An 11,343-nucleotide genomic window follows, 5' to 3' on the forward strand; every position below is an offset into this window, starting at 1 on the left:
ATGCATGACAAATTTCACAGAAAGTACAAGTATGGGTTGCCATCGCAGGCACAGCGTGCATATTTACCACCTGAAACGGACAGAAGGTGTGCATACGAGCACAAGTGGCAGCTTTCATTTCTGCTCTCGTTGCACAGAGAGAAATAACATTTATTGACACCCGTCAAAAGGTTGACCCGGATCCGAGTCGCAGCTCGGTCCCAGCCATGTCCTCCCCCTTAACCGTCGACCGGAATCTCCTGGATCTCGGCAGCGGCCAGGGCGAGATGGATGACGGTGCGTTGTTCTTTTTCGTCCTCTTTCAGAAGCAGTGCCTCCCAGGACTCAGCAGTTCTGTAAGGCTCTCCAAAGCTAGGACTCGTTGCACAGCTCACATGTAATAATACCATGCCAGCCTGGTCAGCTGTGTCTGTAGCTTTTGTCAGTGGCAATAACAGACCTGGAATTTGCAACAGCTGCTAAACATCTGCTGGTCCGAATGAATGTTTTGGCAAAATTCCTAATTAGAATAAGATTGGTAGCATTGTCATGAAAAGGAAACAGGTCACAAGTGCCAAAAAAATACATTGCAGGATTTTTGTACTCCCATGTTTCCAAGCTGTGTAACTCAGTTTTCCATGCAAGAAATGCAGCAGGACTTCTTGTTCATGCAAATTTACATTTTAGTTCGTGCAGTGGGAGACCAGCTGACCGCTGCAACTTTGCATTTTGCAAGCAAGGCTGCTCTTAGTGCTTCCTTAATGAAGGCACTTATTGCCAATTTATTTTCTCATCTCAGTGCCTAAGCAATTTCAATCGCACTTATGATGCGCACAACCGAAATGCTCTGAATTTGTGACTAGTTAGAAGTTGCAGAGACTGACTATATTTTAGTGCAATGGAAAGCTTAAAAGTTGTTAAGTTCCCAATTCCACAATAGTTACACAAAACACCAAGCTCTACAATGAATTCTTGAACCTGTGAACTAATCAAAACACTGAGCACAACATCGAGCAAGTGTCGGTTGAGGTGAGAAAAACAAATGCCGCCCTACCAGCAAGAATGCCACTTTCAGGTGGATAACACAACTGTCATTTTGACAAAACTTCAAGGCTGCTACATTAACTCTACACTAATATGCACATGCTTTACACAATCGTATACAAAACTACTTGTGCACACCACCATGCTACAAGGGCTGCTGCGCCCTTCTCATCAACGTGAAGGCAGTGAAGACATTTTTGCATTGGAAAACATATTGAAAACCTAATAAATTGTTACGAATATTGCTAAACAACCACAATGCATTGAACAGCTACATTACATCATGTAGTCGCATAATGGGGATACACTTTTCATACGAAAGCTTCACCACAAAACCATGGGGTTTCACGATATTTTCTTTGTTAATAAGCTTTTCTTTCTTTAGCCTGTAATATTATGCCCAATTCTATCAATACTTTATGGCAAATTTTTTTTTATTTCTACTAATCAAAATAAAACATTGGGCACTTCCCATTCTAACCCACACTGGAATTCATCTGGCAAAATAAGCTCAATGAAAAATGACAGACGTAACCGATGTTTTATTCAGCAAAAGATACACACGAAATGACATTTGGATATGACTCAACGGCGCCTCCTGTCGGAGGACCGGTCCCTTCGGCGATGACTTCTTTTCCTGCAACAAAACATTGCAACAATCAAGGGCATGCCACAGTAGAAACAATAAAGTCCCACTAACAAAATAAACAAGCTCACTGGCAGGCACTGCCTATTTCCAGCAGTATACTCCTGGCTGCTAAAGAGTTTGGTTTGGTTTATGGGGTTTAACGTCCCAAAGCGACTCAGGCTATGAGAGAAGCCGTAGTGGAGGGCTCCGGAAATTTCGACCACCTGGGGTTCTTTAACAGGCACTGACATCACAAAAAGAGTGAATATCAAGAATTTACCAGCAATGCCTCAGATGAACTACAATGGGTTTGAGGGAGGCATCATCGAGCATGGACATTGAGCTTACCATCAACAGAGCAATAAACGAGACTAGAGGGGTGCAGCATGTTAAAATAAAATTTCTTGCATACATCACACCTTAAGGGGGGACATGGGTCTTAGAGCATTTTTTTTTATTTACAGACGAAATGCAATGAAACTGCACAGCCTTATTCAGTTTTTTCTGCTGATTTCAAATATGCAATTTGTTTATTTCTAGGCCAATTAGTTCCTGAGATATTAATATATATCATGCCATTGTCTGCTCAAACAATAGAAAAAAACAGGGCCACCAGAAATTTAATTTTGTTATGTGGGTAGATACTAGAATGTGTGAGGAATGCAACGCTGGAAGCAGTTTTCAGTTTTTAAGCATGAAATGCTTTTAGCTCCCGTTGTCGGCAGTGTGGCGACCTCACGCCGAGACCGAGCGCCAACATCCGGGCACTGAATTCCACTCATCCGGGCACCGTACGAGATTTAACGAGACAAGACGAGAGCAAGAGGGGAGCTCCAGGGCGAGAAGAGCTTTTGGCTAAAAAACTGCTTCCGCGCCATCTCCAAGAACGGTGCTGCGGTCCCACACTCACGCATGTAAAAGACCGGCCGTTTGGCCTTCAGAAGCGCTGCATATACATTCTTGTCAGGCCTGCGTCTCGTCGTGTCCGCGTACACTTCTGCATCTCCCGAAAGCGACAAGGCCGCCACGATTCACGGCTGCCTACCTAAGCCCGCTCTATTGCAGGCGATCGCTTCGACGCAACAAAAAGAGTGTGGTGTGGTGTGTTGAACACTAGACCCATTTCAAGATTTTGACTAGTACCATCTACAACCAATGTGTTATGCCCGTAAACATTTCATGCTTACTCGACTCTTGGTTACGGAGAGGCAGAGATTTTTTGTTCATGTGGAAAAATGGGCTAAATAGTTAGTTTCATGTGTGTCATGTGTTTTCTGGTACTGTATATCTGGTTAACTCACTTGAAAACTAACTATTAAGCCCATTTGTCCACACGGACAAAAAACTGAAAACTGCTTCCAGCGTTGCATTCCTCACACAATCTAGTATCTACCCACATATTAAAATTAAATTTCTGGTGGCCCATTTTTTTCTATTGTTTGAGCAGACAATGGCATGATATATATTAATATCTCAGGAACTAAGTAGGTTAGAAATAAACAAATTGCATATTTGAAATCAGCAGAAAAAACTGAATAAGCCTGTGCAGTTCCATTGCATTTGGTCTGTAAATAAAAAAAAATGCTCTAAGACCCATGTCCCCCCTTAAACAAACTATCCTGTCTAGTGAATTTGGATACAGATCTTTATATCCTTACAACAGCTCCAAAGGTGGTCTCAAGTTTTGTTATAACCTCGTTAGAGTAAAATTCAAGGTGATGCTTACTTCTTTGTTGGCCCTTTGACAAAACACCAGTCCACGTTGATGACCTGGTCCAAAATCTTTGCCCCATTCAAAGCATCTATGGCTGCTTGGGCCTCCTTGAATGTCTCATACTCCACAAGGGCATAACCCTAAGTCAAGGTAAGAATGCACAGGTACCTCAGGAGAAAGGTCCAACTATTGGCTCTATTTCAAATGACAATTTGCAACTCTGAGCTGCAAGAGCGCTTTGTTTGCAACAGATGCTATTTGTAAACTAAACACGATATAACTAATGAACTCAGCATTCATATACAAAATAACATGCACTAATGCATCTAGGCGTCGCACATCTACTCAACACATAACAGCCAGCAGTTACACATCTCATGTTTTCAGGCAGAGCTCTGGAGCTTTGCTGCTTAACAGATGGACTGTTCCCAGCTATTAAAAGAGTATGGCTAGCCAACCTAACTAACAATAACTTACTTTAATCACGCTGGTTGAACACTGAAGCTGCAATGCGCACTGCAGTGACCTTCTCTTATGTGCCAAGTCACTCGGTGCATGTCGCACTGAATGGGGGACAAATACTTTGTGAGGACTAACAAAACGAAATAAAAAGTCCCCACCCGTGCCGCTAGGTATGCTCAACTTTTGCCATGTGTGTGTTATGAGATTAAGGAGATGGAGGCAGGAAGAAACAATGCCACATGAACACACTCAAAAGTTGTATACATACAGTCTGTCACAAGGCATACATATGACTCTGCCTAGTGCAGCTATATGTAAACAAACTATAGAAAGACCCAGCTATGAAAACAGACATGCAAGCTTGGAGGGGCCCACTCGTTGCTATGTTGTTCATATGTGGGTCAAAATGCATGCAGCTTCTGCACCAATTAACTTATGGGGGAAAACAGAGTGAAAAGTTGCAGAATGAAAATGCCAGTGAAACCACCTGCGTACCTTGAGGAACCCTGTCCTCCGATCAAGGTTCAGGTGCAGGTTCTTTATCTCACCATACTCGGCAAACTTCTCATAAATGTCATCTTCCTGCGCTTCTTCGTGAACCCCAGTCACAAACAGAATCCAGCCTTCAACCGCTGTGGTATTCGAAAGAGACCAACAGTAAGGCAACACAGTGAGTCACAATAATGGCAGTCTCTGAAAATGCTCAGCAGTACAGTGTCCAACCAATTTTTTGGATGCCAAAAAATCGGATATTTCGGTTATCTTGGCAGACAATGCAGATGGGATGCTCGATGAATGATACACGCTGAAAGTTAATTTAATGTTTTCTGGTTCCCTTATTACTAATAACAGGACCACTGCACACCACTTTAACACAGAGTGCAGTTATTCCACAGAGGTCTTCTGCCATGCCACAAAGTCATTTGAATTGCTGCATATCACTGTGCGGTCCGCCACCTTAATTCAACAATTATCATTGTAGTGCCAGTTTACTCTGGCACTGAAATGCCGCAGTAATGCCCTCTGAAATGTTTTAGTTAGCGCAATGCTCTTTTAACATAAACGCAAAAAGTCCCACTGACTCACGTTAACCTAACTGATCAGGTTTTCATGTCATGGATGGACACACTGTGTATGAGTTCAGAGCCAAGGCATATCATGCCCTATTTTGGTTTGCAGCAGCTGCAACTACCATTCCAATGTCAATCATGGGATATAAGAATAAAAAGCAGTGCGTGTTGTGTTCAGGCTCAACAAGGTCAACTCTGCTCTACACATTAATTATCCGAAAATATTGCTCACTTCCCACTGTGCAAACTTCCCGCACACACACACTGTTGCTAACCATACAACAAAGCTGCTTAGTGATAACTATGTAACAATTTCTCGGTGCCAGCATGGTTCTAGAAAAACATTCTCTCCTTTCACGCAGCTAACCTTAATGTTTCACATTTCTGCCTCTTCCTTCATAGGCCAGGCCATACCGACATCATTTCGCTAGATTTTTAACTAGTCGTCTGGCTTTGTTTCATATATGATACCAAGTCAAAACCTTCGGAGGACAGGTCTTCACAATCTCATAAATAGTTGGTCATTTAATGCTTATTTAATACCTCACTAACCAGCTCAGAACTCGTATTTATGTTTATTCTCTCTGCGAGCCATGGGTCACTTAGGAAATGTAAACCACAGCTAAAATTTATACGGCCATCATCAGACGAAAACATGAATACACATAAGTAACTTTGGATGCCAATATTCCAATATGCAAACAAAATACAGATGTCGCCATCACCAGCTGATTTCGCAAGTAAAATGTGTGCATCAACACAGACTTTTGGGCGTGGACCCCAGAGGACACACTACCCTGCCATTCACTTCAAATCGATTGCAACCCATCCTTTTCGGCAATTTCGTCAAAAGTTTAAATCAGCGAGCAGGCATATTATTCATTCAAATTTTTTAGCAAAGAAATGCATCTTTTGCAGCCGGACAAACATTAACATGGCCATAAAATGCCTGAGAGTCAATTTTCAACAAGAAAAATAATTGGATGGAGTTTTCATGAGTGTCCCTTTAATGGAAGAACACTAAAGTCAACCTCCCTCATTGCAGAAGTTTCCTACTCAGGCTCATATTTCAGCCAAGGCAGCTGCTGACATCACAACTTAAGGGGCTCTGAAAGAGGTTCTAATAAAGTTGCAGAAATATCCTCCAGAAAAAAAAATTTTTGTCAACGAGTTTGTTAAAAGACGAGTTGTCTGTAGTCAAATTTTGAATTTCTGCGTTCCCGCACTTTTCCCTCTCTTCTCATCAGTTTTTGCGAGCTGAAAGGTTGGTGGCGCTCTGTGGTTGCACTCGCTTGGCCAATGTTGGCTGCAGAATTCGCCGTGAGGGGGGGGGCATAGCTTCCCAGTCCTCCAGCGGAGCTACGTGGCTAACTGGTCATGGCCATGTCGTGGCCCACTAACCGCACATAACAACAAACTAACCTGCCTTTCATTTCTCCTTTTCTCCTGTGCACAATAACAGAACAGAACAGACTCCCCTGAGGCTTAACTGAGTGCTGATACTATCAATGTCATTCTTTTCTTTCCCGTTCCTCTCTTTTACTGTCCAGGGTACTCTATGGGCTGCAGTACTTCCCGAACGTCCCTTTATGTTATTGGCCCAAGTTACTTCCAGTGCACTCGGGCAACAATAATAGCATGGTGTGCTGCAATGCCAGACACTGATTTTACTTTTAACATGGCACATAGCGAGTGCAATTAGAACCAGAAAACAAACATAAATAGGATACACAGCATAGGGCAGCAGAAACCGCCACAGCCTTTCGCACGATCATGATAATGCCTGCTGGGCACATGTAGCTTGAGGAAGTCGTGAAAGTTCTTTCACTGTAGACACTTACACCTTTGCGGGCCCGGCTCGTCGTTTTCATCCACGTCCATGGCTTCATATTCCCTGATTTCTTCTCTTGCAGTACCCTCTATAAGATACAGCAGGTGAACAAACCCAGTGTGTGTGTTAGAAGTGAAACTTCAATGTGCCGTGCAAACAAGTGGTATGTGAATACATACCTGACCCAAAACCACGTCCTTTCCTTTTACGTGCCCGTTCTTTGAGTTTCTGGACACTCTCTGAAACAATGATCACGAAAAAAATGAGTACCATAAGCACAGCGCACTTGTTTAGAGTATCATCAGAGCCTAGAGACCACCCTTATTGGAAAAAAAAAAAGCAAGGAATTTATACAAAACAAAGGTTCACAAATATGCTAAAATCTAGCATTTGAGCAGAGAGCAATAAAATGAATTTATATAGAAGTCTTTTCTTTCCTCTCAATGGCTGTCGAAAATTCTTTCCCTGCTCTACTGGTTCATTCAAACTTGAAATTTACATAGAGATTTACTCTGAGGACACTCCACGTAGTAACAAGTCAGGAATCAATGCTTGCATGGTTCAAGCCACTGAAATGAAAAGCTGCTGGTGCCAGTAAGCCCAGTGGAATGGTCCCACCAACTACCAAGCCTACAACGACCAGCAAGAAGAGTCACTCACACTGCTTTCTCATACGTTGGCCAAACCAGCCCACTGAACTGCGTGAGCCAAATCAGCTCATTTCTCCAAGAAATTAGGAACGATGAGTGTTACAAAAAGATTACCCCACTATGAAATCAGCATGCAAATGAACTAACAATGTAAGAGAACGAATATTTCATGTGTGTTGAGACAGATGCACAGTTAATACCCGTGCCACAGGTGCAAAAAAAAAATTGTAATTAAGGCTCAATACCCAAAAATTTTAATGCCATTCATGTAGTGTCACGAATACAAAATTTAATTTGCCCATAATGAGATCACCACTTCTCATACACCCACGAAATGTACACTTTTGTATCCAGAAAGCTACCAGAGTCCTTCAGAAATATTTCGAAGGACCCTGATACTACTAGGCAAAAAACACCGCATTTTCTGCAAGTTAACATAACATTACAAATCAGCAGCCTTGAACATGCCTTTACAGTTTGAATAGTCATACTGAGCGCTCGCATATAAAGTGACAGGCACCATGACAGGAACAGCATGCAGCTTCTACAGCGAGGGCCGAAGCACGTGGTGATAAGTCAATCAGACATGTGCATGGCCTTTTAGTGTGTTCAGTGTAAACCAAAATGGCGACCAGATATAATGCCGTCAAATCTGCATGCGTAGCACAGGCTCTGAGAATGACTCACAGGTATGAAGCATTAGGAACTTAGTGCCACTACCAAAAATCCACTAAAAGCATGCAAGAAATACACTTAGTGCAATCCTTACCTCTGCCTGGCAATGTAATACTGCGCTTAATGAAGAAATGCTTCTGACCAGTGGTCAGTTATTTGACAGTTTAGACAGATAATCAATAATTTCAAACAATCAATAATATGACTGGCTTTCAGTAATAATTTCAGATATAACTGAAGACAACCTCGCGTTCCAAACAACTCTGCTCTGTTAAATGAGCACCTTTTCCATTCATGTGGCTGAAAAATCCGCATGACCATAATTAGTTCAATCCTATTATTCTTTTTCCAGGCTTCCCGAAGCCATGAGCTATTAAGGCTCCACCTAACTGTACAGAATTTGCCCTGAACTGAAGCGTTTATGCTGCTAACCAGGAACTGATCAAAAGTGCTGAATTGGGGTACCAAGCTATGCAGGTCCTGTTAAGTCTACGAATGAATTCGTGGGTTATGATTCTGTCTGAACTGTCAGTTCCACTCAGATCTGCAGTAATCGAAAACGATACATGCTTCGCCTGTACAAAAAATGTGATCTAACTCTTGACAGCCAAGCAGCAGTTACGCACTGAAACTAAAGAGAATCCTTACGGGTCTCAAATACAAATATGAACTAGTAAAGGTTACGCTATGTGCTATGTACGGATTTTATTGTCCCGAGGCGGCGCGTAGGACATGAGGGACATCGTGGTAGAGGGCCCCGAATTAATTTAAGCCGCCTGTGATACGTAGTTAATGCACGGAACACGTTTCGGGCGTTTGGTACGGCACGCTGTCACTTCCCTCTTCGATCCCTCCAGGACCACAACATACAAGCATAAAGAGCGTGAAAGGTAACAGCGATAGGCGCGGAGAAATATTCTTTACCGTCGAATTAATCGAGCTTTAAATGCTGCCGCCATGTGTCAGGTCATTTACAATGCGCGGTCTTATATGTCAAAAGGAATGCGTGCGCACAAATATACCTCCGTAACATCAACAAAGACAGCATTCGGTGAACATCAAGCGGTACTGTAAAACATCATTAAGCGATAAAACACATCAAAATCGCGCCAAGGTAACGAAAAAGAAGCTGTGCAGTCAGTCATCAGCAGCGACCGCGAGTTGGTGCTAAGCTGTTCGACTACACCGGTTCAACCAGCAATCGACCGAAAAACGCCACACAGTGCACTGAGCTGAACTGCATACTTAATGTCGTTCCATATTAAAGTACACTCACGGTCTCCCTCCTCATCAACTTCGAAGTCTTCTCCACCGTCAAGATCCAATACATCCGCCATCTTTGCACGAGTGCGACGCTAATGCAAGCAAGTCTGCAAGATTCAGAACGAAAACAAACCGCGACACGGCACTGCGGCCGCTAGCGATGGCGGCTGAACTTTTTGTAACTCACAACTTTTTGCAGCAGTCATAAATGTAATAAACTTAACCAAAACCACCAAAACTAATTAATAAAATAAAATTTTCAAAATTAAGAGCAAAAAACGCTCAAATGATCCCAGGTAGCTTGGCTTCTTGAAGGCTTTGCATGGTCACGTGCTATGGCTACCGTAATTTCCTGTATACAGTGTATACACAGAAAAAATTGCACGTAAGCCGCGCTAGGTTGGCTTACCCGCTCGAAAATGTATATTCGAGCGGGTAATGTATATGCACGTACAGCGCAAGTATCCGAAAATCTCTTAATAGAATAAGTGTTGAAAATTTCACACCTTATTCGGCGATACTGAAAGAGAAAACAAAATACTAGTTCGCAAAGCGCAAAATTTTGATACTTCTATGTAGTTCACCGCACTGTCGCTGCCTCACACTTATTTTGAACACCATACTACATACCACCGCTTTTATCTTGTGGTTTGCGGCTGCTACAGCATAATGACAGAGGTCGACTAAATTTCGTACAAGAATGGTACACCGAAACTCAATACCCGTGCCCGTGCTCTTTCGGTCGCACGGTTGCGCTGCTTTCCCCTAAGCCATGCGCTTTACAGAGACTTGATTGTGCACAGCAGGTAGATCGTCGGGATTTAAAAGTTTGAACGACATTCAGTAAACGCCCCGGACCAAGCCGAACACCTCGCCGGTATCATCTCTCGGACGGTACCAGGGGCAGCCGCTTGGCGGCGACACCGTTCGTACAAAACCTCCGAAATCGGCGATTAATACAAATCAAATCAAATCGTCTATTTTCTCTCTTGGGGGTGACGGGTAAAAGCCGCATAACTGCGGCTTGACAAAGCCCGGCCCCCTCTACGTACAAACCTAAGAGCACGAACATCGTGCGCGAGCTCAACTTTTTATTAAACCTAAGAGCACGAACATCGTGCGCGAGCTCAACTTTTTATTAGAAAGCTGGTACGTTTTTGTTTTTTACAGCCTAGCTGCAGTAGCATTCCGTTTTTTTTTTTTTTTTAAGAGCAAAGCGGCCGTCCGGCCGCATAACGGGCGACAGCGGTAATGCACACGCACGATATCATTACGAGCACCCACTGGCAAGGGCTTAAGCACATGGTATCAGCGATCACAAACAAAAATGCAGACATCACCTCTGAATCCAAAGCTGCATTGCTGCACGTCCACGGTGCTGGAAATTTTATTCTTGAACCAAGGGCGTCCAGAACTTTTTCCGGGGGGGGGGGGGGGGGGCACTCGATGGCCGGTGATGGGGGAGGCGGTAGGTTAGCACCAAAAAGGAACTTTTTGCGGTCTAAACTACCCACATGAAACAAAAATTAGAAACAGCAAATTAGTGCTAGGCTTGGAGAGCATACATTGGAATCTATTTATGAACAAAGAATTCAACTCAATAAGCGAAATCTGAAAAGTGAATATCACCTAAGCGTGCACATCAAGCTGTGTGGTTGTTTCCTACTAGTGCATAAAAAATATCCGAAATTCCAGGGGGGGCAACCGCATCCCCTTCCGGACGCCCATGTCTTGAACGTTCCAAGACCATCCCAGAGGTGCCATCTTTAATTCGGTAAAAATGTAGAACTCATGTTCATATTTTGTTCGGCCACTGACTCCAGCGAAAGCAAATCGAAGCATGCCACAAGATCTAGGCACCGCAGTGAATAATCTTGGCCATCCTCACGACATGCCCAACTGCCCTACACTACAAATATACCACCACCGCAAGAAAAACTATAAACACAAGTGGTGGCAGCGACACCTGTCGGCGTGGTCCAAATTATCTCAATATTTTTTGCTACCCATGCCATTCAGTTGAAGCT

General features: G+C 43.3%; 1 protein-coding gene across 1 annotated transcript; it reads right to left on the minus strand.

Annotated features, from left to right (window-relative positions):
* Positions 1–1,545: 1,545 nt before the first annotated feature.
* On the minus strand, positions 1,546–9,471 carry tsu (40S ribosomal protein S12 homolog tsunagi). Its single transcript, XM_089543591.1, has 6 exons — positions 9,330–9,471; positions 6,908–6,967; positions 6,739–6,816; positions 4,323–4,459; positions 3,378–3,505; positions 1,546–1,660 (listed from the first exon to the last, which is right to left on the minus strand). The coding sequence occupies exons 1-6, from the start codon at positions 9,388–9,390 to the stop codon at positions 1,609–1,611; spliced, it is 516 nt and encodes a 171-aa protein (XP_089399717.1). The 5' UTR covers positions 9,391–9,471; the 3' UTR covers positions 1,546–1,608.
* Between the last annotated feature and the right edge of the window lie 1,872 nt (positions 9,472–11,343).

Source organism: Amblyomma mixtum, chromosome 5 (assembly GCF_055824585.1).
Source record: "Amblyomma mixtum isolate Tamu chromosome 5, ASM5582458v1, whole genome shotgun sequence".
Classification (NCBI taxonomy): domain Eukaryota; kingdom Metazoa; phylum Arthropoda; class Arachnida; order Ixodida; family Ixodidae; genus Amblyomma; species Amblyomma mixtum.

Coding starts and splice junctions, on each gene's coding strand:
- tsu (XM_089543591.1), bottom strand. CDS start 9,390: ATGGCGGATGTATTGGATCTTGACGGTGGAGAAGACTTCGAAGTTGAT. Junction 6,817..6,907: donor AGGACGTGGTTTTGGGTCAG/GTATGTATTCAC, acceptor TGTATCTTATAG/AGGGTACTGCAAGAGAAGAA. Junction 1,661..3,377: donor GTCAAAGGGCCAACAAAGAA/GTAAGCATCACC, acceptor GTTTTGTTGCAG/GAAAAGAAGTCATCGCCGAA.